The sequence below is a fragment of the Cebus imitator genome, unplaced genomic scaffold, assembly GCF_001604975.1.
Source record: "Cebus imitator isolate Cc_AM_T3 unplaced genomic scaffold, Cebus_imitator-1.0 Scaffold132, whole genome shotgun sequence".
In the NCBI taxonomy this organism is placed as follows: Eukaryota; Metazoa; Chordata; class Mammalia; order Primates; family Cebidae; genus Cebus; species Cebus imitator.
Window position 1 is genome coordinate 4,328,262 of NW_016107447.1, and position 25,447 is coordinate 4,353,708.

At 53.8% G+C, this 25,447-nt stretch overlaps 1 protein-coding gene across 1 annotated transcript in view; it reads right to left on the reverse strand.

The window, feature by feature from the left end:
- Positions 1 to 25,447, reverse strand: part of PREX1 (phosphatidylinositol-3,4,5-trisphosphate dependent Rac exchange factor 1) — a 205,015-nt gene that overhangs the window by 4,351 nt on the left and 175,217 nt on the right. Inside the window, exons 20-37 of the mRNA XM_017541375.2 lie at positions 24,513 to 24,649; positions 23,741 to 23,861; positions 22,349 to 22,536; positions 21,850 to 22,011; positions 20,952 to 21,162; positions 20,275 to 20,533; positions 17,061 to 17,267; positions 15,633 to 15,721; positions 13,919 to 14,001; positions 13,677 to 13,767; positions 11,514 to 11,642; positions 9,599 to 9,640; positions 8,348 to 8,568; positions 6,586 to 6,685; positions 4,497 to 4,640; positions 4,282 to 4,396; positions 2,817 to 2,883; positions 1,559 to 1,731 (exon numbers count right to left, since the gene is read on the reverse strand). Coding sequence (XP_017396864.1) covers positions 1,559 to 1,731; positions 2,817 to 2,883; positions 4,282 to 4,396; positions 4,497 to 4,640; positions 6,586 to 6,685; positions 8,348 to 8,568; positions 9,599 to 9,640; positions 11,514 to 11,642; positions 13,677 to 13,767; positions 13,919 to 14,001; positions 15,633 to 15,721; positions 17,061 to 17,267; positions 20,275 to 20,533; positions 20,952 to 21,162; positions 21,850 to 22,011; positions 22,349 to 22,536; positions 23,741 to 23,861; positions 24,513 to 24,649 — 2,539 coding nt within the window. The remainder of the gene's footprint in view (positions 1 to 1,558; positions 1,732 to 2,816; positions 2,884 to 4,281; positions 4,397 to 4,496; positions 4,641 to 6,585; positions 6,686 to 8,347; positions 8,569 to 9,598; positions 9,641 to 11,513; positions 11,643 to 13,676; positions 13,768 to 13,918; positions 14,002 to 15,632; positions 15,722 to 17,060; positions 17,268 to 20,274; positions 20,534 to 20,951; positions 21,163 to 21,849; positions 22,012 to 22,348; positions 22,537 to 23,740; positions 23,862 to 24,512; positions 24,650 to 25,447) is intronic.

Consider the following 25,447-nt stretch of genomic DNA (forward strand, 5'->3'; position numbering starts at 1 on the left):
GGGGGAGAGGGGACAGTGAGGAAGGACAGCAGGGGAGGGGGGACAGCAGGGGAGGGGGAACAGCAGGGAAGAGGGGACAGCAGGGGAGGGGGGAAGTGGTGGAGGGAGGACAGCAGGGGATGGGAGGAAAGTGGTGGGGGGAGGACAGCAGGAGTCAGAGGATAGTGGATGAGAGCTGGGGCAACGTCCTGCCCTTCCCACGGCCTCCCAGACCTGGCCCTGACCATCACGGCTGCGCCGCCTCCTGCTGTGTCTCCCCCCACTCCTCCAGGCAGCTGCCACCCTCACTCGAAGGCGCTCTGGTGCTTCCCCTCTGCGGAAGCCCCACTGAGTTCCCTGTGACATTCCCAGTGTCTTGCTCGGAGGACTTGGTAAGAATCTGCTGAGTGAGTGAATGGGGGACTCCCTGGAAGCCTCACGACTTGGCACAGCAGGGTTTGAGATGGACACATCGATTCACACCTCTCTGGGTTTCTCAACAGTTCTAGAACGTGGGTTCTACAGCGAGACCTCTGGGATTCCAATCCTGTCCCTCCATGAAACGCCTCTGTGACCCTGGGCAGCTGGGTTAACCTGAGCTTCCCGAAACTGTAACTATGAGAGGGAGACGGTGGCGCACAGTGGACCCTGCCCAGCTGGAGGGGCCGTCCTGGGCACCACAGGAAGCGGAGCAGCATCCCAGCCTCCACCACTAGAGGCCAGGAGCTCCTCCCTCCCCCAAGTTGTGACAACCAAAAATGCGCCCAGATGTTGCCAAACGTTCCCCAGGGTAAAACTGCCCCTAGCTGAGGTCCCTAAAACTGGCCCCACTATCACTGCTGCGCTGGCGGAAGAGGGAAGGGAGGTCATCTGCACGGAATGTCCTGAGGAGGAGGCGGGGGCACTGGCCCTGTGAAACATTTATTCAGCAACACTTATTCAGCAAATGTTTCTCGAGCACCTGCCTCAGGCCAGGCTCTGCTCTAGGTCCCAGGAATAGCATAGAACAAAAGGGGCCCTATCCTCCCAGAGCCAGCCCTGCACTGCGAGAGGCAGGGAGGAAATAAAAACCCCAGCGAAGGGTGCTGTCTGCAAGGGGTGAGGGCTTCGAGGAAGAGGGTTGGGGGGCGCTGAGTGGGGAGCAGGTACAGTGTGTAATGGGAGGTCAGGGAGGACTCTGCAGAAGGTGACCTCTTGCTCCCCGGATGAGCAATGAGGACAAAGGACGGAGGTAGGAGGTAGGGGAGCCTCCAGTGAGACCAGGAGGCCCCACAAACCAGCAACTGCCATTGTGAATGTTGAACGAGGCTTCCAGCGGAACCCCAGGGCACAGCTCCCATGCACCCTCCCCACAGCGTTAGAGAAGCAGGTCCCACGGCCCTGCTGGGACTATCTGCTGCTGCCATCCCATTTCACAGGCAGACAAACTGAGATGCAGACAGAGCCAAGGCCTTGTCGGGGCTCCACTGGCAATGGCAGAAACAGGATTGGAATCCTGCCTCCTTGCCACAGGCCCCCAAACTGCCCAGAAGCTGGGCCAGCCCCTCCCCACGCCCCTACTCAGGAGGTGGCAGCTCACCTCTGCATGCCCGTGCCACACATGACCATCTGGCAGGCCCCCAGGCGGTAGCAGAGCTCTGAGGAGATGGGGATGAGACCGGCGCCCACACTCCCAGCGGCACCAGGCTTGGGGTAGACAAAGGACTTCATGAGGCGGCAAAGCTCGTCCAGGGCATTGATGGGGCGGATCAGCTGTGAGGGGTACCACACATGCCGGGGAGTTGGAGGAGGTCCCCACAGCCCCACAGCCCCCACCTGGCCCCCTTCCCCACCGTCTCCTTCTAAGCTAGCTCTGTTACTACAGCTGCCTCCCAGGTCACCCCTCTGGAGTTGACAATGCGATTCAATCTTCCGTAACCTCTGCTCAGGAACTCTCTGTGGCTCCCCACTGCCCTACAGGCTGGCAGTCAGTGTTCACCATATATTTCAGGTATAACCTTCCAACCTAATTCTCTTCATCTGCCCAGTGTGTTCCCAGCTAAGCCTGAAGAAAGTGCCCTCTCCCAGCCCGTCAAGACAAACACAAGTGCTCCCTCTCCAGAAAAAGCCTTCTTCCCTTCTGCCCCCAGCACTCCCTGACCCCCACGTGGAGGTGCAAGTGATAGTTCACTAACGTGCTGTGCTGCAGGGACACTGTCAGTCAGAGTGGAAACTCCCAAAGGGCTGTGCTCCTCACATCTCCCAAAGCCCCCAGCTTACAGCCCCAAGGCAGCACCCCAAAATCATCAGATGCAAGGCCTGCCTGACTCTAGAAAACCAGCAGGCCAAAAGACATGCGTCCAGGGCCAGAGGCAAGGGGGCCCCTGAGAGGGAGCTTTTCCTGGCTCGGGCCAAGGGGACAGATGGCAACATGGGCCCCAACAGCCAGATTTTCCCATTCCTCCAGAAAAGCTGGAAGCCTCCATTTTTATGGGAAATCTTTTGATTTCTAAAGGTTGACAGCAAACTTGAAACAAACAAATGAGAAGAACATTATACAGGTTACATCTGTCATGAGGTCCAGGCTCCAGCCTCAGAGAAACACTGTGGTTAATAAGGGGACTGGAGTGGCACAGATGGGCAGGTGCCAGCCAAAGAAAATCATCCCAGGAAGTACTGGAACGGGGAGGAAGCTATTGTGGGAGACTTCCTGGAGGAGGAGAGACTGCAGGGTCTCAAGGGCTTCTGACTTAGCACCTGCTGGGGCACAACCCTGGGCCTGTCTGCTGAGTTCTGACCCCCAGGCCCCCCCACCCTACCCAAGCTTCCCGCCGCAGAGGGAGAAAAGGTGGACACACCTGGTCTATCTTCACTGCCGTGGTGCTGGCATCTGTGGGCAGGTTAGACCGCTCCAGGTAAAACGCCCTGTGAAAGAAAGATGGGGATGGCAGGGAGGGCCCATCACACCCGCCATACTCCCGCCCCTACCCAGCGGTCCCAACCACTGCAGCCACTGAGACTCCACCCACAGCCGACCCTCAGAAGGAAATCCTGGAGCGCACCTGCAGGCCGTCCTCACCTGCAGGCACCTGTTCCTACAACAGCTGGTGGCGAAAGAGGGGCCTCCTGGGCATTCCTCTAGTGCCACCCCTCCCCTGTCTGCCCATCCACAGCAGCCCCAGCCCTTTGCTCCCCAGGCCCTGGTCCTGCTTCTTCTCTCTTCTGAGCACTCCTCACCACATGGCGCCTCACGGCTCTGGGCTTACTGGCTCATCGTTCATCCCCCTCCAGAACGGGGGTCAGCGAACTTCTTCCGTAAAGAGCCCCACGGTAACTATTTTAGGCTTTGTGAACTAGAGAGTCTCAACCATGGCCACTCAGCTCTGCCACTGCAGCACAAAAGCAACCACAGAGCATGTGAAAACGAGTGAACGCAGCTGTGTGCTAATAAAACTTTACAAAACAGGGAAGCGAGGTGGGCTGGATTTTGACAACCCCTGCTCTAGAATATACACTCCATGAAGAATCAGACTTTGTTTTGCTCACTGCAGATTCCCAAACAAGCACCCAGAACAGGGCCCAGCCCAGAGGAGGCCTCAACATGTGCTAAATGAATGAAGAGATGAATGAATGACCACACAGGCAGGACTTAGAATATTCCACAGATGGCGCAGAACAGACTGATGACAGCCCTGATCAGTCCAAACAGATGCCAGTTTCAGTAACTCGGCTGGACGCTTTCTCTGCGCAAACGGATGAAGTCTCCTTCTCCCATTTCCAAATGACGAAGCCCAGACCTGCACCTGTCTCCCTGGCCTGTCACAGACAGAGGTGGCGAGACAGACACAGGAAGGGCGCTGGGGGAGGGTGGTAGGAGTGGAAGCCGCAGAACTTAGAAGTGCCTCCTGGAACCTGTGCCTTTCTCCTGGTGACACCTGGGCCCTGCTCTCGCCCCCTCTCCCTTGGGGTTCTCTTCTGAGCAGCCAAGGCCTCACTCACGGCCCCAAGAGTCCCAAGGCGCCCTGTCCTAGCTCCCACCATCTGTAGAATGAACCCAGCTCCTCTCAGTACAAATAGCCGGTGTGGTCTTGGGCAAGTGTGTATGCTTCCTGGGCCTCAGTGGCCTCATCGGTAAAGTGGCATCCATGGCCCACTACTGTGAGAATCTCATGCCAGCCAAAGTCCTGTCACACAGTAGGCACTCAAGAAAAGGTGTGTGGCCCACTGCCCATGCTGGAGGTCCATCTGGCACCTTCCATGCTAATGCCCACTCCACATGGAGGTTTCCTGACTCCTGCCCCCAACAGGGACCCCGGCGGATACCTGAGTTTGCGGTAATACTGCTGGACCTTCTCCAGGGACTGCACATTGATCTCCTGCTGCAGATCATCCGCAACCTGGCTGCCTGGAGAAGGCAGCCCCTCCACGTTCTCCAGCGCTGGGAGGGGAGATGCAGGAGGGCAGGCGGTTGGGAGCTGGTGTGCTTGGTGGCCTTGGCCCATCCGCCGCGAACCCCCTTCCCCAGGTCTGAAGCTCACCTTTTGTGAACAGCACGGTGTGCAGCCTCAGGCTGCCCCCACCCTCCAGGCGGGAGGGCAGCTTGGAGAAGTGGTAGCTGTCGAGGTAGAAGACGACCCTCAGCGCCTGCCGGCTGCCCTCGATGTGGTAGAAGACATTTGTGTCTGTGGAAGGACACAGGGCAGGGTGGCTCACTGCTGAGGCCGAGGCCAGGAGAAGCCCTGGGACACCTCTCCAGAAGAGCTGGCACCTCCCTGCCCCCAAGTCCAGAGGGACACTCTGGGACCTCCCTGTTCTCCCTACTCTAGAGGGGTGGCCTCAGACCTCCCTGCCCTCCTGCCCTCTAGGGATAGCCTCTAACAGCCCTTCCCTCTCACTCAAGAACAGTGGCTCCCCTTCGCCTGCTTCATCAGCTCCTAGTTCCGCTGCTTAATTCTTGAGCCTGATGCCGACTCTGCGTCGCTGGGGGTTCCACAGCATTTGGGGTCTGAGCTTCCCCCATGCTCTTTTCACCCTTACCCAGTAGCCCAGGGCCCCCGCCTGGGAAAAGCTGCCCTCAAACGGGGCAAGCATCTGATTCATAGCCAGAAGGAAGCGCTTAGGGCAGGGAGGGCAAAATATGGGACCCAGACCCCACCTGCACCCATAGCAGGCATCACTCATCTGTCAAAGCTCTGTCCGAGCCAATCACAGCCTGGAGACAGCTGCTGCATATCAATTCCAATTGCTACTCATAGAGAACCTGCCCTCCCTCTAGACTCTAGTCCATGCATTTTCAGCAGGAAAGACACTGTCCCCAAGCAGATGAAAACTGGCGCATGGGAGGGAGGATGAAAAACCTTTCCTCTTTTAACGTATGATAAGCACAGATACCCAGATAAACAGACATAGGATATGACCGTAGTATTAAAATTTCATAGGGGCGCAGCAATTAGGAAAAAATTAACTAAAAAGGTTTTTTATGAAATGAAATTTAATGAAATAAAAAAAATTGAGAAACATGAATCCAGGGCATGGTTCCTAATTAAACCCATGCGCTTCAGCACCCCTGGAGGGCTTTCAGCACACAGGCCTCTGGGCTCCACCTCCAGGGTTTCTGAGGCAGTAGTTCTGGCTGGGCCGGAGAATCTGCCTTTCTATCAAGCCCCCAGGTACTACTGCTGCTCCAGGGGCCACGCTCTGAGAACCCTGCTCTCAGAAGCAAGCCCAGCAGTTCCCAGCCCTGGCTGCACATCCAGGCTACCTAGAACTGCCCTAGGACCCCAGAGCCCAGACCCTGCCCGACAAACTAATCAGAATCGCTAAGGCCCGGGGCACGGGGATGGTTGCAAAGCTCCCCAGGTGACTCCAGAGTGCAAGCAGGGCTGAGACACACTGGGCTAGACTGTGAGCTCCAGGAGGGCAGGAACAAGGACCATGTTACATGGCCCACAACACAGCCTGACACATACTATGTGCTCATAATTATGAACATGTGAATGGATGGATAGGTGGATGAATGATGGTTGCATGGATGGATGGATGCATGGATGGATGGATGGATAGATGCATGGATGGATGGATAGATGCATGGATGGATAGATGCATGGATGGATGGATGGATGCATGGATGCATGGATGGATGGATGGATGGATACATAGATGGGTGAAGAACAGAAACAGAGACGCAGAGAGAAAGAGAGAAAGAAAAAGGGAGAAAGAGAAAGGGTGAAGGAAGGAGAGGGGAGGACAACAGCAAAGGAGGAAGGGAGGATGGAACTTAATTACGGTACTTATTTAAGCCCTTTAAAAATCTTAACAAGTCTTCACTCCAAAGAAGAACATCTCTAGGGGAAAATTTTATTAAGAATTGTGTACTAGGTTCATTCTCTTTTAAGAGCTGTTGAAGACAGCTGAGTTTATACAAAAACAAAACCCTCTTTTTGCATGTGTGCCCCAAAGTTCGGCTCTCACAATCATGTTGTGGGCATGAGGCTTGACACTACTGAGTACTGAGCCCACCTTGGGCAGCTGGCCTAGAGGCAGGAGAGGGACAGGGTGACTCCAGAGAGCCATCCCTTCCACCCCAGGACCCCAACTCTCACAGTGGGGGTGGGAGAAATCACTCACTGGCCACATAGTTCTCGTCCAGTTGCTTAAAGGAGAAGGTGACATTGTCGAGCTCTGACAGGGTCACCCAGATGTCCTCCAGCATGGTCCGTTCCTCCTTCTGCAGGAAGAAGACAGTGCGGAGGAGTCTCAGATGCCAACCGTGCCCCAGGGTTCCATATCAACATGCTGAATTCAACTTCAGTCGGCACTCCAGACTATAGGCCCACTGGGTGCCAGGTCCTGAGCGTGCCTCTCCAGAGTGGATGTGAAATCGTGGTGTGTTCTGTGGCTTGTCCTGCACTTTCAAGGGTCACAGAGCCCATCCCTGCCTTAATTCACTGAGTGGTCCTAGTAAAGTCACTGCCTCTCTTGCCTAGACCACCAAACCAGGCTTTTAACTTAACCATTTCAAATCTCACACACTCAAATAAAAGTCCCCAGTTCCTTCCACAACCTCCCCCAGTCAGTCCCATCTCAGCAAACGGCACCAGCATTCACTCGTCATCCAAGATCCAAACCTCTGACCTCTCAGTTTCCTCCCACTCACCCTGGTCATATCCATCACTAAGTTTGATGGGTCGACACCAAAATATCCTCCAGACCCACCCACCTCCCTTCAGCTTCCCGGCCACCACCTGGGTTCAAGAGACCACCATCTCTGGCCAGGATGACACCAGGTTTCCCTTCTGTCACTCTCTGCCACAAAATAATATACTCTCTCCTACAAATCATGTTTGGAAAACCTAACCCAAATTATATCACTTTATATCAAAATTCTGACCCCTCCTCTGCTTCCAGAATAAAGTCTCAGGCCTTACAGATCAGGTCCTGGCATCTCCTCAGCCCCCTGCCACTCCCCTTTGGCCACACCGGCCCCTCTTCAGGGCCTTTGCACATGCTGGTCCTCTGCCCCGCACACTCTGCCTCACACTGTCTGCCTGGCTGGCTGAGGTCTCAGCTCAGGCGTCACCACCTCACACAACCTGTCTGACCACCTAATCCGGAGAAGCTGCCTCATCCGCCAAGCTTCCTGCAGAGGGTCCCATCTCTCCACCTCCCTTCCCTCCTCCGTCCTTTCTTCTTCTCAAGCTGCTTCCCCCAACTAGGAAGTCAGCTTCAGGCGTTCAGCACCCAGCTCAAGGCCTGGCACATCGTGCTATTCAGAGAATGAAGAACTGGGCCCAGCATCCCCAGTGAGAAGAGGAAGGTGAGGGCTGAGTGTTCCCTGCTTCCTCCCTGGGTCCCAGGTTGTGCATTCTGGGAATCAAGTGACAGCCAACCTCTCACCAGGCAGGTGCCTTGTGCAGCAGTGGCCGGCAGAGGGCGCTCCAGGACCAGGCCGCCCCACCAGCCAGCTCCTGGAGTCAACCTCAGAGGCACCGGTGACTCTTGGGGCTCTGGCTGTCCAGCAGCAACCCTGGCTTCCACCACCTGACTCCCACCTCAGTCCCCCAGCTGTCACAACCAAAACCGTCTCCAGACATTGCCATGTGTCCCTTAGGGAGGACACTGCCCTGGGCTGCGAGCCGCTGATCTATAGCATGGATTCTATTACCTCTGTTTGCCGTGTGCAGGGACTGAAGAGCCCTGGGTACAGGGACTCTGTTCACTGTTGGATCCCAGTGCCCATAAAACAGCTCACAGGTGCCCAACAAATCACTGCTGTGGGAATGAGGAGACCCGGGGGAGCCTGAGCGAGTGGGTAGGGGCTCCCTCGCCCTGGCCTGGGCGGGCACCAGCAGGTGGGCCAGCAGGGCCGCCCTCCCGCCTGCTCACTCACCACTGCGGTCGGCGAGAGCAGGGACTGGCAGTGCAGCAGCACGCCCGTGGCCGCCACCTGCTCCAGCCACTTGCGGCTGGCATCGCGGCTGCTCTCCTCGTATTCCCCGTTGTTGTTGTAGCGGTAGCCCAGGGCTGCCAACAGCTGCTCGGAGAAGGTGCACACCGCGCCCACCAGGGCCTGGCAGAAGATCGCGTCTCTGCGCAGCTGCAGCTCGGTATCTGGGGGTAGAGGGCAGGGGACTCGTGGAGGGATGCTCCCACACCACCAGGAGGCCCACACCCCAAAGCCCTGGGTCCAGAGCCCCTCATGGAAACCCCCCACGAAGGGCTCACGTTAGGCCAGAAATTACTTTTTGGTGGACATCCCAGCCACCAAAAGCCAATTCCACAAATATCAATTCTCCAAAAAGCAAGCCCACGTGCCAAAACTCTATTCTCTCAGTGACTCATCTCAGTTTGTTTGGCTTTGAAAACCAAACAAACGAACACCTTGTGATTTTTCCTAAGGGTTGCCCAAGACCCTCGCCCTCAGCCACTTCTCCTCTCGTTACGGGATGCCTTGGCCTTGGCCAGTAGAATGCCAATCGTGCTAAGCTCTTCTGCCAAACTCCACGTGTTCAGAAACGCAGTTGCCATTTCCTCTGCTTAGGAGAACTATGCTTTCTTCCTTCCCCCGCCTCCTCCCTTGCCCCCTGTCCTTGACCCTGGCATGATTTGAAGAACTGGCCAATTTCAAGCAATTGGTCTTTCAGGGTCCCAATCTTCTGGAAGGAATTATTTCCAATGGCCGGCTTCTGGCCAATGAGTTTTTACTGACCAAATTTGACCCAGATCCTGCTGTAGATCCCCCTTGCCTGAGAATTTCTGGAAAGAAGGGAGGGATAGAGGTCTCCAAGATTCTCCTGCTACCTCCTCCCCCTTCTCTTCCACACTATCTGCTGGGTGGAAGCTCCCAGGCTGGGGCTGAAGGCTCTCCTGGCATAGGACCTCCCTCACATCATCCTCTTTCCCGGGGCCCTGTCCACATCCACCCAGGCCTGGTCAGAGGCAGGGGACAGGGCTCCTGGCCCCAGGGCCCTGAGACTTGTCCTGTGGACACACGAGGAAGAAGCAAGTTTCAAGTAGCTCTTGGAGGGGCTCCAGGCCAAAGTGTTGCCTCTGCGGTCCAGGTCCTGAGGACATGGATGGTTGGCCTTGGGTGGAGGAAGAGGCAGGGTATGTGTACCCCACACACCTTTAAAGCCCTCACCTGTGCACTTCAGCAAGGCCAGGAGCAGCTGGTTCTTCCCATCTGGAAGGAGAAGGGAGAGAGAAAGGGGGATGGGCTGAGCGGAGGCAGGAAGGGGTGAGGGCAGAACCAGGCCCCTCCCAGTGGAACCTTCCAAGGTGCTCTGACCCTTCACAGCAGAGCCCTGGGTACCTAAGACTGCACTCAAGAAGCTTCTATTGATTGTTGAGTGAACTCCAGGAACCCCCAGCCTCAGGCAGTGGAACCCCAACCGTGAGCACCATCTGCATGTGCAAGCCTTGGACACAGACGAAACCAGCCCCTTTAACCCTTGGGCCACAGCCCCGGGCTCACACTTTGTTCACATAAGTATGGGCACACGCTCACAGGTACAACCCAGGAACACATGTATATACACACACACACACTCATGCATCAACAGACACCCAAGTGCATGCCACACAGACACACGCATATTCACATGCAGACTCACATACATATGTACACACACAGGTACACATGCGCCCACACAAACACAACACACACACAAGTGTACACAGCACACGCACCCACACAAACACAACAAACACACAAGTGTACACAGACACACACACACTCCTCACAGCCTCACATACGTATTCTCATCCTACATGGGCACGGCCCTACACACGTCCTGTCCTGCAAAAAAAAAAACTCATTTCTTTCTAGCTGAACATCCTGGTCTCCCAGAAAGGGCTTACAAAGATGTGGAAGGGCTTTGGATTTGGCCTCTTGGGGTGCTTGCTTCCCTAGGGAAGACTGCAGAATTCAAGGCTGGGCAGGGTAAGATCGAGAGCAGCGGCAGTGGTGCACGCTTGCCAGGACTCACCACGCCAGGCAGCCAGGGTGGGACTCACCACGCCAGGCACCAGGGCACCGAGTGCATGACCTATGCTGACTCATTTAATCTTCCCGACCACATGGGAGGGAGGCGGCACTGTGAGCCCATTTGACACAGCAAGAAACTAAGGCCAGAGGCGTCAAGGAACTCGCCATGATCACATGGCCAGTAAGCAGGTGAGCTGGGATTCAAGCCCTGGTGGTCTGGACCCAGAGTCGAGGCTCTTCACCAGTTACACTTTCAGAGACAAAGACAGATCGGGGCAGCAGAGACTGCAACTCAGAAGCTGCCGTTCCCCGGGGGAACAGCCCAGAGTCCTTGAGCCTCCCACTGTCCTGGTCAAACATCTCCCTGGTCCAGATTCTTCTAACCCAGGAGTCTCAGACACAGATGCTAGCAGGGGACAGGCAGGCCCCGTAAGATGCGTGGAGCAGACGCCAGGCCACAGGGAGCGGTGGAGACTGGGGTGAACTGGAAAGCACCTTGGCCCCATGTACACAGAGCGGTCACCACTCCTCTCCAGGTGGGATGGGAGACTGTGGGCCTGGAGTCACCAGATCTTCTGGTTGATCAGGAGCAGCGAGAAATCCAAGTTTTTATGTGAGAACCTCTGTTGGGCTGGCAGCAGAGTCAGTTTTCGCTGCCGCAGCATCCAAACCTATCTGTGGGCCCAAATCCGGTGGGTGGGCTGACAGCTTGCGCCTCCTCTCATACCCTGATAATAACAGGAACCCACATATCCACTGTTTTGGAAGCTGAGAGAGAACAAATTCAGCCTTTTCAGCCTCCAAAATCAGGGCTTTGTTTTGTTTCTAGTTTTTGTTTTGGTAGAGACAGGGTCTCACTATGTTGCCCAGGCTGGTCTCAAACTCCTGGGCTCATGCCATATCCTGTTTAGGGTAGGACACTCAGCTGAAAGAAGGCATCGCTTCTCTTGTCCTCTCCCTGGGCATGGAGAAACAGGCTTCACAGAGCTGGATCCATCCCCGACTCTCATGTTCCACACCAAAGGCCACAGCCCCTCCCCAACATGATGCATCCTCCCTGCCCACGCACCTTCCACGTATCTCTGAATGTTGTCCACCAGGGTCTTGATGGAGTTGGGGAGGTTCCAGGGGTCCTCCTGGATGCTGATCTGGATCAGGCTCCGGCCACGGATTGTACACTCTTCTTTCTGTTTAAACTCTGGGGCAGGAAAGTGGCATGAGGGCCAGGGAAGGGACAGAGGTAGCTTTGGAGAACGGTGGCACAAAGGCCTATGTCCCATCACAGATCCCAAAGCTCATAATCCTAGACCAAGGGAGCTGGCAGGACTCCTGCGCATTATCTGGTCCATGAAGGGTAACTGTGCTACTATTTCATGGTACCACAACCATGGCAGACCTTACTCATCAATCTCAGCACTCCTTCCTGCTGCTCTGAGACCAGGACTCCCCACAGCTACAGCCAATCCAATGCAGACCTCACAAATCAATCACAGCTTTCCTTTTGTCTACACCTGGATGTTGCAGCCACAGATGGATTCTCAGGAACTAGCCGCAACCAGCTGAGCCGGCACATGAGTTCTAACTCTTTCCCTACACAGAGGAAACCCACACATAGAGTGGGAAAGTGACATGCCTTAAGTCACACAACTGGGCAGTGACAGTGCTGGGGCTAGCCTCTGGTCCCACCATTCAGAGGCCAGGAAGACAAAGGCCTCTGTTCCTTTGGCCTCTTTCCTCCTGCAAGGTCCCATTTCTGATATATTTGTGGGTTTGCTGTTTCTGCTTTCTGAGGTCCATCCCTGAAAGCTGATCCTGAGACAGCAGGATGCACAGCTGAGCTGGGGAGCCCCAAGTCCTCACCACTTCCCACCCAGTGGCAATCTCACTGGGAGCTCCTCGAGGTCAGGGCAGTATTAGATTCATCTCAGGGTCTCCAGTGCCCAGTACAAGGCCTGGCACAAGCTGGTTCTGGGAAATTATTTACTGGATGTACAGAAGCATGAATGGATAGGTGGATGGATTAATGGATGAGTAGAAGGATGAAAGAGTTAGCACATGGATGGAAGGAAGAATGGATGGACGGACAGGCAAGCGATGGATGGATGAATGGATGGATAGATATGTGGATTGATGGGTCGGTGGGTGGATGGATGGATGGGTGGGTGGATGGGTGGGTGGGTGGGTGGGTGGATGGGTAGATGGATGAATGGCTGAGTGAATGGATGGATGAGTAGATGGATGAATGGATGAATGGACAGATGGTGGGCGGGTAGATGGGTAGATTGATGGATAGTAGGCTGGGTAGATGAGCAGGGTGGGTAGGTGGGAAAATGGGGGGAAAGGTAGGTGGGAGAAGATAAGAAATTTCAATTCCTTTTCCCTCAATCATTTCGAGAAGAAAGCCTCAATTGGGTGTTGGTAAGCCCTTAACGCTTCTTTAATTCACAAATCCCTCTCTTAAATGAAGAACCAGGAGCCCTTGGCAGGCAACAGTGCCTAACTGCAGTGTAATGATATTTTGTTGTTGTTTGCATTTAATTTATCATTATAGCTCATCATACATTTTTGCCATGTTATACCAGTTTTTCATATATAAGGAATTCAATAAGGTCCTTTCAAAATGAAATTTTTTTAAGAATTATGCTTTTTAAAAAGTGTTATCATTAATAAGCAAAAAATGAGTATGGTTTAAAAAACATGAAGGAAGGCCGGGCACAGTGGCTCATGCCTAAAATCCCAGCACTTCAAGAGGCCAAGGCAGGAAGATCCCTTGAGCCCAGGAGTTCAAAACCAGCCTTGGCTACATGGCAAAACCATGTCTCTCCAAAAAAACAAATCGAAAATTAGCCAGGCAAAGTAGCACACACCTGTAGTCCCAGCTACTTGTAGGAGGCTGGGTTGTGAGGGTAACTTCAGCCTGGGAGGTCAGGACCGCAGTGAGCGGTGATCACACCACTGCACTCCAGCCTGAGTGACAGAGTGAGACTCTTTCTCCAAAAAACAGAAAGAAAGAAAGCTAGAAAACAAAAAGAAAAAGAACTGTTCTTAGCTCAGAATCTATACAAACAGGCCATGGGCTGGGTGTGGCCCAGGGCTAAAATCGCTGTCCCTGGATGAGCCCACAGCCGTTCAGCAGTAGAGGGGCAGAGCTGAGCAGGAGCCCGGGTATCCCGCCCTGTCTAGCGCCCTTCCCCATCGCAGGCTGTCTCTGTGGGCGCTGGCTGCCCCTCACCTTGTAAGCTGTGGTTCATGGGGAAATGTTTGGTCTCCTCGAAAGCCCGGCTCATGACTGGCCCCTTGAGGAGAGCATTGATGGAGTCCACCTGGGGAGCAAGAAGCCTGGCATTGGTTTGGGCTCTGTGGCCCTCCACATTGCAGCAGACACCAAAGACCCACAGCCCCCGGGTCACGGGCCCTCCCCAGGTGTGATGGGAGGAACCCAAAGTTGCACCAGGAGTGGGGCAAAGGTCCCACCTGGTTAAAGAGGTGCTCCAGGCAGCCATGAAGCTTGTCCTGCTTGTCAGATGGGATCCGCATGTCGCAAGGCAGCTCATCTCCTGGCGGGAGGTAGAAGCAACAGCCATCAGCCATTCCTGCCCCACCTCACCCCATCTCAACCACCTTCCCAAGAGCAGGACACAGCTACAGAATTCCAAACCCACAGGGGATCTGGAGTCTGAAGACCAGGTCCTGGCTGTGAGCCACAGGGCAAATCACCTGACCTCTCTGAGTCTGTTTCTTCATTTGCAAAATGGACAACAGGCACTAACGCATGACAAGACTGTAAGGCACTGTTACTGTTTCCATTCTGCAAATGAGGGACTGAGGAGCAAAGAGAAGGAACCAGAGGCCACGTCTCCCGATTCCTCGCCTGGCTGGTTCAGCTACACCAGCTGTCATTCCCAACTCCTTCCTACAGCCTCCTGGGGGCAGTTTGTGCAGTTAAAGATCTTATGTGATGAAACATTCATCTAAAGTTCAACAATTTCTTCCACTTTGCTAGAGCTCCTTTTTCGTCTGTTAATTGAAGTATAATTAAAATTAAATTATGAGGCACAGACTATCTCTGAAAGGACAGGCAAGACTATAGTGACAGCAGGAACAGCGGTGACAGCCTGAAAACCAAGGGCTGGGGGGAGGCTTGTCACCGTGCACCCTCTGGTGCCTTCTGAATTATGCACACTGTGTGAATACAACAACCTACCTGCAAAATGAATTGCTTTAAAGTCTAAAGTAAAAGAGAGTAAAATAAAAACCAATTTCAGGCTTTCAGTAAATATTGTAAGTAGAGCATGATCTAATTTATAAAGTATTGTCTATGCCTGTCTGTCCAGCCATCTACCCACCTGTCCATCTGTGCATTCACAGACCCTCACCAATGAACTCCAAATGCTGGCAAGGGTCATTTCTGGGGGAGATGATGAGATTCTCACTCATTTTTATTTACTTCTTTTGTTTGCTCGTTTTTTGAGATGGAGTCTCACTCTGTCGCTCTGGCTGGAGTGCAGTGGTGAGATCTCGGCTCACTGCAACTTCCCCCTCCCAAGTTCAAGCAATTCTCCTGCCTCAGCCGCCTGAGTAGCTGGGATTATAGGTGTGTACCACCACAACTAATTTTTGTGTTTTTAGTAGAGATGGGGTTTCACCATGTTGGCCAGGCTGGTCTCGAACTCCTGACCTCAAGTGATCCACCCACCTCGGCCTCCCAAAGTGCTGGGATTACAGGCGTGAGCCACCACACCCAGCCTTATGTACTTCTTTGAACTGCTCCATGTCATTTGGATTTTTGGTTTGTGCATGTTATCATTTTTACATAAACCCTGAGGTTAACCTGTTTATTGTCAGCACCCTCATCACAACCACTCATCATACGTGACCATACACAAGCACACAGAACTGCACCATGCATGCTTCTATCTGTTCCATGTCCATGACATTCAGGGAGAACATCAGCTCCAAGAGGGCTGAGAAGTTTGTTTCATTCACTGCTGCATTCCCAGCACCCAGCACATAATAAGAGACTCCATAAATATTTGCTGAATGAATGAATCGAAGGAAATCAAGTACAGGACCATGTAATAAAATACAAAACAATATAACGCAGAGGAAAGTACAATAAAGTAAACTAAAACTAAATCTCATGGGGAGGAGCCTCTCCCTGAGCACTGGCCGCTGCCGCTCCACTCACCAGACCCCATCTCGTCGCTGCCCAGGTAGGAGCTGTTACTTCTCACGCTGGTGTAGGACAGGACCGAGTCCCGATTGCTGTTACACTCACTGCAGAGGGGCCCAGAGAAGGGGCTGAGTCACCCTTAGCTCAGGCCATCCGATCCCAGCACCCGAAACCCACTTTCTAGAGTGTAAACAAAACCCCTGGGCCCTCGGGTGGGCATGCAGCCCAGAGAGAGCACTGAGCACCGGCCCTGGGTGCCAAGGGCAGGGAAGACCGGCCTGGTGGGCTTTCCATGCCTGAGGGTTTGGAAATGTTTCTACGCTCTAGCACAGAAAGGCAGAAATAGGAGGAGGATGGTGAATCACTTCCACTCAGGTGTCACTCTGTCCAGTGTCCCCAAGGGACAGCCTTGCCCTGAGACACCTGCCCATTCCACACGCAACCACGCAGCTCTGTCTTCCGTCTCCCCAGCCCCCAAGCTGGCTGGAAACCTCCTGAGGACAGGGACCCAGGACCTCAGAACCACAATCCTGACACTTTTTCCTTCACTTTTTTGAAAATTAACGGAAAAACTGGAGGACCCAAAAATGTAAGAATGAAATCCCAGAGAGACGGTGAAATCTCAGGCTGCGGACATGAGGCTCTGAGGACACGAAGTGCCACAGCAGCCAGCACGTCTCCTTCATTCCACAGGTGCCAGGCAAGCTGGGAATGAGGGTCGGGCAAATCCCTTGAAGACAGGAAGAGCACTAACGCTGGGAGGACGGGGGAAGGCTGTCTTCTCAAGCTGTTTCAGTTCTGAGTTTTGCCCACAAACAACTGAAGCACCCCTCTAAGATTCCACGTAAACACAGTGGGCAAATGTTATGTCACCTTTCACTGGGATCGCAGGGCTTGCTTATCTACAGGAAGGAATTAAACTTACCCATGATATGGCCTTATTACAGGAAACTGAGTTTTAGTCTATTTAACCACTACTCAGGACCTTACTGATCTTGTTATAATTAACCAGTAGAAAATTTAGATCATCTCAGGTTAGGAGGCAAAAATGCAAATGTGCTCTTCCTCCTTGGACTAAGTAAACAGGAATAGCGTTTGTTTCAGAAACCGTATGTCTTATACTGAGTTTTCGAACACGCCACGGAATCTTGCCCTGTGTCTGACAACATCATGTCAGCATGTGTGGGATGACACCGAGGCGGAACAGATGGATCCATGTGGGGTGAACCGTAAAATGTCAGCTTTGAGGCTGGGAGTCTAACTGGGTTTTTGGGATGTGCTTTGGGGGCTCAGATAATCCCCCAAAACCATTATCAGCAACAGCGCCCTGAGCCCACTGCACCCTGGGAAATGTTCACTGATTCTGATGTTGCCACAGTTCTGTGGCCTCACCTGTCCAGGGACATCCTCATCTAACCCCAGGCCCCCTACAGAGGCACCCACCTGTAGGAGTCACGGTAACTCATGGTGTCATGGCCTGAGTCCTCCTGGTCCTCCTCGGCCACCTTGAAGCACACCTTCTTGATGCCTCCATGGTCACTCCTGTCCATCTCGCTCTCTTCACTGACCAGGGGCAGGGAGGAGGCCTCCTCAGCCATGGATGGATCACAGGACCCTCCCGAGGTGGGCTCTGTGATGGTGGACAGCAGCCTATGAGAGCAAAGGCCTTGAAGTCACAAACACAGACCTGGCCCTTTGTGTCCCTTCCCTGAAAATCCACCAGTGGCTATAGGCGTGAGCACTGGCCCTCCCGCTGGGCTGTGAGACGCACAGCTTCTTCTTTCATGGTCAAGCTACACAAGCCTCTACCAGAACGCAGGCCAGGAAGCTTTTTCTTTAAAGACCCTGAGAGTAAATCCTTCCAACTTGATCGGCTTCAGGGTCTCAGTGACAACCACTCAACCTGCTGCAGGAAAGACCCGGACAGTGTGGAAGCAAATGGGCGTGGCTGTGTTCCAATGACACCTTGTTTAAAAATGAAAACAGGCTGGGTGTGGTGGCTCACGCCTGTAATCCCAGCACTTTGGGAGGCCAAGGCAGGCTGATCACTTGAGGTCAGGAGTTTGAGACCAGCCAGGCCAACATGGCGAAAACTTCTCTCTACTAAAATACAAAAATCAGCTGGGTGTGATGGTGGGTGCCTGTGATCCCAGCTACTCGGGAGGCTGAGGTAGGAGAATCACTTGAACCCGGGAGGCAGAGGTTGCAGTGAGCTGAGATCATACCACTGAATTCCAGCGTGGGCAAAAGAGGGAAACTCCATCTCCAAAAGTAAAAAAGGAAAACAACAGGCCGATGTCGCCATATGGCCGATAGGCCACAGCTCATCAATTCCCGACGTCGGGTCTGAGTGATGGTTAAGAGCACAGTTCTGAAGCTAGCGAAACCCCAGATTCAAATCCCAACAATGCCATTTCCTAGCTTAGAGATCTAAAGCTAATTATTTAAACGCTTGGAAACTCAGTTTCCTCATACGTAAAATGGGATCATATCAGTATCTGTATCTTACCCTCCTGTGACAATTAAGGGAGTTAAAATGTGAGTAAACAGGCCAGGCCCAGTGGCTCACACCTGTAATCCTAGCACTTTGGGAGGCTGAGGTGGGAGGATCTCTTGAGCTCACGGGTTCAAGACCAGCTGTGAGACCACATCTCTGTAACAAATACAAAAATTAGCCAGGCACGGTGGCATGTGCCTGTAGTCCTAGTTACTCAGGAGGCTGAGGCAGGAGGATCACTTGAGCCCAGGAGTTTGAGGCTGTGGTGAGCTATGATCACATCATCACACTGTAGCCTGGGTGACAGCTAGATAAAGTGCTCAGAACCATGTCTCATGCCTTCTAAGTGAGCAGTGATCCGTAAGCCATGGCTAGATGTAATCCTACCCCATCTATACAAAGTCAGTAGCATGATTAGCCTCATTTGCCCATTTGACAAACGAGGAAACCAAGGCTCAGAGAGGTTAAGTGACTCGCCTAAGTTTGCACAGCTGATAAGTAGTAGGACCAGGACTTGAACCCAGGCCTCCCGGCTCCAGAGCCTACACTCTTTCCCCCTTATCATGAAATACTTCCATCATACACAAAAGTAGAGAGAATACGAAGGGCCCAGGTATCCAGCAGGGAGCTGCAACAGCAGCCGCTCAGGTCCACCTTGTTTCCTCTGTTATCCCCAACACTTTGTATTTCCCTGGAGCATTTTTGCTGCTCTGAGACAGGGTCTCGCTCCATTACCCAGGCTGAAGCACAGTGGCGCAATCATGGCTCACTGCAGCCTCGATCTCCCAGGCTCAAGTCATCCTCCTGCCTCAGCACCCTGATGAGCTGGGACAGCAGGTGTATGCCACCACACCTGCCTAATCCTAGGATTATTATTATTTTTTTTTTTGTAGAGACAGGGTTTTACTACATTGCCCAGGCTGGTCTCAAACTCCTGGACTCAAGCAATCCTTCCAACTCAGCCTACCGAAGTGCTGAAATTACAGGCATGAGCCACCGTGCCCAGCCCGCTGGAGCATTTAAAACAAGTCCAAGATAGCAGGTGATCCCCCCATACCTACTTCCACGGGTGACTCAAATACATATGGACTTTCTTTTAAACAGGTGGTTCCCAACTGGGGCAATTTTGCCCCCCAGGAAACCTTTAGCTATGTCCAAAGACACTGCAGTTGTTTCAACTCAACAGGAATGTTGCTACCAGCATCTCATTGGTAGAGACCCCGGATGCTGCTAAACATCCTCCGACACCCAGGACGGCTCACCAGCAAGCAGTAATCCAGCCCCAAATGTCACTGGTGTCGAGAGTGAGAGACATTGCTTCACACGTGACCACAGTGCTCAACTGCGCCTAACAGAATGAATGAGTCCTCAACACCATCCCGCTCCCAGTCTGTGGACAAACATCCCTGATTGTTTCAAAATGCCACCTCACACGGGCACGCTAGAAACAGATTTCTAACTGGGTTCAGACGCTGCATCTGGCTGGTCCGTCTCTCGAGCCTCTTTAATCTCTAACAGTTCCCCCTCTTTCCCACGCCTGCTTCCCCGTCATTCGTTGAAGAAACCAGGTCATTTGTCACGTAGAATCACCCACCCTCCAGATTTGGCCGAAAGCTTCCCCAAGGTGCCAGTGAACCACCCTCAGCCCCTCATCCTAGAGCTGAGTAGTGGGAACTGGAGCCTTCGTGAGGTCACAGCCGTATCTGCTGGCAAGACCCCCGTGGGCGGGGCTCTGTGTGTGTCCTGTTGTATTACAGCAAAAGGACCACTTGTCCAGCTGTCTCACTGTCTGTGATGTTAAAATTATAAAGCTGCCCCCAGAATCTCTCAGCAGATGGTTTTAGCCTCACTGATGAGCACTGCCTATATCCATAATATTTCATTAGAGCAGTGGTTCTCAATCAGGGATGATTTTCCCCGAAGGGGGGCATGTAGCAGTGTCTGAAGACATTTTTGGTTGTCACAATCGGGGAAGGGGGTGCTACTGGCATCTAGTGGGCAGATGACAAAGATACTGTAAATAGCCTATAATGTCCAGGACAGCGCCCCCCCTGCCCGCCACACTACAAAGAATGATACTACCCACAGTGTCCACAGAGCCGGGACTGAGACACCTGCCCGCCCCCAATCACTCCGGACACTCCCGGGGCCAGAGCTCACCTGTTGATCTGGGTGACGTACTGCTTCATCTCCTTCAGGGCCACATCCAGCTTGGTGAAGAGCTGCAGGTAGGCATCCTGGATCTCACGGTCCTCCTGCTTGAGCAGGAAGCTCAGGCCCCGGTCTTCCTGGCCAATGAAGCTGCTGTCATGGAGACCCTGGCCTTGGGGATCACTCTCTGCAACAGGCAAGCACTTCCAGGAGGGGGCAGCCATGGTGGTGACGCAGTGCTGGGTGTAGGACATGGGGTTCAGGTGGCCTGCGGAGGAGGAAGGGAGAGCTCACTGGAAAACAGCCCCCAGCATCCACGGGGCCTTTGGGCAGAACAATAAAACCCATTTCAAGGATCCCAGTGAAGGAGGAAATTTTCCCTTTTAAACACTCTTAATCCATTCGGTTACTTCAAGAAGAATGTTCCAGTCTGGTGCTAACATGCTTTTAACTACTGTGCTCTTTTTCCTGCCTGCAATACAGACATGATGGCCAGCACCCCAGCAGACACCATCATCCACAAGGCATAAAGCCACATCTAGAGATGCTGCCCACAAAGACGGCCGGTCATCCCCGATGACCATGAGCTGCCATTCCAGCCCTGGCAGCTGACCTTCAGACAGTTTTCTATTTTAGATCTGGAGTGCAGAATCTGAACCCAAGTTCTAATAGACACACGCAGGTACCTTGCTCCGGATCAAGGCCGATGAGGGAGGGTTTGCGTCCAAAGCGGATGCTGAAGGACCTGCCCACGGAGGGGGTGGTCTTGGGGTAGGACACTTCCATGAGGTTGATGTGGCAATTGGTAGGGCAGAAGTCCAGGCCACACAGCGGGTGGGGCTCCAGGGGGGCTTGTTTGAAGGGCGGGCTGACCCTGCTCTTCAGCTGGGCTGCAAACTGAGAAAGCGGAGGCCATGAGGTCGTGAGTCGGAGGGCAGGGTCTGGAAATGTTGGCCCACACCTAGGATCCACTTTATCCTGGCCTAGGCCAGATGTCCCACAGTTGGACAAAATGCCAGTAGCTCCAAATGAGACGGGGAACCCTTGTACCGTGTTTCATGGCTCCAGATTTCAGGGAAGGCCTGGAGGAACCCAAGGCCTCTGGGTGCCCACCCCATCCATGGCTCCATTTTGGCTACCCCTGAGCCATCCTTGAAGCACTGTCTCTGCCCACCCTCGGTTCCTGAAGTTCAGGGTCAGGGTGCCTCTCCATCCCTATGGCGACTGGAACTGAGTGAGCCAAGTGACCCAAGCCAAGCCAACAAGAGCGCCTTGGAGTTAATTTCACCTGGGCTGGCTGAGGCTAGAGCTACCAAGGGCTAACGTGTCCTCACCACATGAGAAGGGCCTGCCTGAGAGTGAACCCAACACAAAGGAGAACGAAGCCAGGAGATGCAGAGAGGCCACTCTGCCATGATGCTGTGGTAAGTTCACGTCCGTCCTTTTCAGTAATACACACCATACATTCTCCTGTTCATTTCAGCTGAGTTGGGTTGGGCTTTGACATCGACAACCCAAATATCCCAGGCTGAGATGCTATATCTGGGACCCGTGGCAGAGGCCCCGGGGGGAGCAGGCAGGCACCTCCTGGTAGCAGGCGATCCTCTGGCCGATGCTCTCCAGCTTGGTGTCGCAGATGTTGCGGAACTCAAAGTGAGGCATGGTCACCATGGCGCTGCTCAGGGCCATGAGCCGCCCGCAGTTCTCCACAAAGACGCTGTCGTCAGCAGCAAGGGCCTCCAGGATCTGCAGAAATGTCAACGGCTACTGAGCACTGCCCGTGTGCCGGGAGGATCCTGAGCAGTTCACCCGCAGTGACTCCTGTCCCACTGGTAATACCCCCATGAGGGCAGGTATATCACTGGCCCGTGGTGCAGGGGAGTAAACTGAGGCTAAAAGGGACAAGTCACTCCACCGTCCCACACTACCCTGTGGTAGGAGAACGACCAGAATTCAGGGCTCCAGGCTTAGCCAAGGAAATGGGATTCAGGTGTCCCACCCAACTCCTTCTCCCAACCTCTGATACGAGAAACTGCCTTTAATCCCTCAGGGTAGAGCAGGGCCAGGCAGGGCCCAAGGAGACCTTGGCGGTGAGGCCGAAGCAGCCACGGGGCTCCACAATCTTCTCCAGCACGTGGCACCTGACGCCCGCTGTGCTCACGTACTCATACACCACACCGTGTTCCAGATGCACGTTGTCCACAGTCAGGCTGACCACAGGGCTGTCCTCACACAGGCTCAGACGGGGACCCAGGGACAGCAGCGGGAAGGCTGGAAGCCAAATGAGGTAACATCTCAGCAGAGACCAGAGTGAGGGGAGGAAGGTGAGGTGAGGCGAGGAGGGCTTTGGAGGAAGCCTTCTAGGCAGTGGGCACAGCCAGCGCAAAGGCCCCAGGGCAGGAGTACATTCAGCCAGAGTAGCCGGAGCAGAGAGGGCAAGTGGGGAAATGATGGAAGGTGCTGGAGAGCCAGTCTGGACAAGATCACACAAGGCATCGAAGGCCACGGTAAACTCCTGTCTTAGCCTTGAGGAGGGAGAGAGCCACTGAAAGGGCCTCTTCGCATTTAGGAGAACAGCCTCTGGGAGGAGAATAAGGCCGTGAGCAGGCTACTGCAACAGTGTTGGTAAGAAATGATGGTGGCTTGGACCAGGCAGCTGAAACCAGCAAGGAAATGGATTCTCCCCGACAGCACCAAGGAGGACCACAGCCCTGTGGACACCTTGACTTCAGCCCAGTGGGACTCGGACTTCCGACCTCCAGAGCTGTAAGTAATAACTTACAGTGCGTGTTTCTTAAGCTGCTGGGTTTATGGCACTTTGCTACAGCAGCCATCAGAAACTGACATAACACTGCAGACTAAACTGGGAGGAAATTTATGGATAGGAAAAAAAGTGATGTGTAGAATCTGGAAATGGAAGTGGGGTACAGAAACAGCTGGGCTGGTTACAGCTCAGTGTCTGCCTTATTTGAACATGGTTTGCACGGATTTTGTTATCCAAGGTAGGTCTTGTATCCAATCTCCCAGGGATATGAGAGATTTCAATTTGTGGCCACGCGCAGTGGTGCACCTGTAATGCCAGCACTTTGGGAGGCCGAGGCAAGAAGATCACCTCAGCCCAGAAGTTAGAGACCAGCCTGGGCAACACAGGGAGACCTCATCTCTAAAAAATATTCTAAAAATTAAAAATTTATCTGGGTGTGGTGCTGCATGCCTATAGTCCCAGCTACTCAGGAGGCTGAGGTGGGAGGATCGCTTGAACCCGGGAGGTTGGGGCTGTAGTGAGCTGTGGTCGCACCACTGCACTCCAGCCTGGGTGAAAGAGCCAGACCCTGTCTCCAAAATAAAGCAAACCTGCTGACATGGAGGTGGACCAGCTGGGAGGAGGCGGGGGAGGGGACACAGGAGAGGACCCAGCCCCTCTGGAGTCTCAGTCCCTCTGGAAGCTCCCGTCACGCCATGCCCTGTCCGTTACCTGAATCAGCCTGGTCTTCCTCCTGGGCCTGCTCGCCACTGGGGTCCTCACTGGGGGCCTCCTGGCTGGCTCGCGCTTCCTGGGCATCCTCGTGGGTATGGTAGATCCACTGGTACAGGCCCTGCCAGAAGCCAGAGTAAGGAGGCAGCCGTCATGCCAGCAGGTAGGGAGGAAGGACAGGGCTGAGGTGTGAACTGCCCGTGGATTCCAGAGGTCTGGAAACTCACTGACCACCAGTCATGCTCAGTCCTCACCATGCCCAGTCCATGCTCCATACAGAAGCCAGGGGATGTGAAAACGTGAGGCAGAGCCATGGGAGCAGACATGTAGTCTCTCCTGTGTCCCCAGGGTCTACAAATGTGCCTGGTGCAAGCAGGTGCTCAAAACACACTTACTGAGTGAACCAGTGCATGAATCAATGAGGGAATATCACCCTCCACCAGAACCCTGGCCCCCAACGGAATGGAGTATCCACTTTTAACATCACGTGACTATCCACCCAACATGGCTATGTGGTAAGAAGAGGGTCTGGTCGCACCCATTTCACAGCTGTAAAAACCGAGGCCACAGGGTATCATGGCTCAGCTCCTCTGGTTTAAGGAGGCAGAGCTCAGGCCCATCTGTGCCCTGCTGGGTCAGCAGTCCCACCCTACTCACATTCAGTGGTACATGCAGGCTTTTCTCCAGAGAACAGAAGACAGCCCCCAGCCCTTAGCCCCCTACCCCCACCCAGTAGGACTTCCCTAATGGCCCTGGCTGCTGGTCAACTCACCAGGGCCTCTTCCCGCCGACTCCGGAATGCCTGGAAATGCTCCAAAACCTCAGGTGCAGCATCATTCATCACGCTGCTGCCATTGACCTTCAGAACGCACTGACCAGGGCACAGCCCAGCAGCCATGGCCTCGGAGCCTAAGGGGACAGCAGGGCATGACACTGGATGCCAGGCAAGGACAAGCAGCCCGCTGAAGGCTGTCCCCCACCTCCCACCACCGCAATCCCCAGACACATGCCCAAAGACTCCACCTCCAGCCCCACAGCTGCCCTCTGATCCACTCCAGGGCAAAGAATGGACTGACATTCCATTTTGCAGAAGAAGAAACAGGTTCAGAGAAGTAGCAGCTGGCCCAAGGTGACGCAGCAAGGCAAGCTGATCTGATTTGGGTCCATTTCACTCTGGAGCCTCGTCTCCTTTAAAGTCCAGCAGCCACCTTGTGCCACCAGCCAGGATTGGCCCCATTTGGCAGAAAGGGAGACAGGCTCAGAGAGGCTAAACCCCACTCTCTCGGTCGAATGGCCAGAAGCCAGGATTCCAACCAGGCCTATTAAACTCCAAAGGCAAGTTTTTTCAGATATTCCATAATTCCCAAACGGTAGGTCTTGAACCTGGGGTTTTTTGTAATTCATGTAATGGTCTGGAAATGCCAACAAATGCCAAGCTTTGCCCAGACATGGGACAATGCCGGGCCTGAATGGTGTGGTGGTGTCAAGTACAGCCCCTGGGAATTTGCATGGCTTCAAAGCCTGGCTCTGCCACAGGCCGACCCTGGAACCTTCAGCGAGTTCCTCACCCTCTGGACCTTGGCTTCCTCATCTGTAAAATGGGAACACTGTAATAATCCCTGCTCAGAGGGTCCCTGGGAGATCCGATGAGCTAACACACAAGCAGCGTTTAGCATCACGCCTGGCACTCAGTAAGTGCTCGAGAAA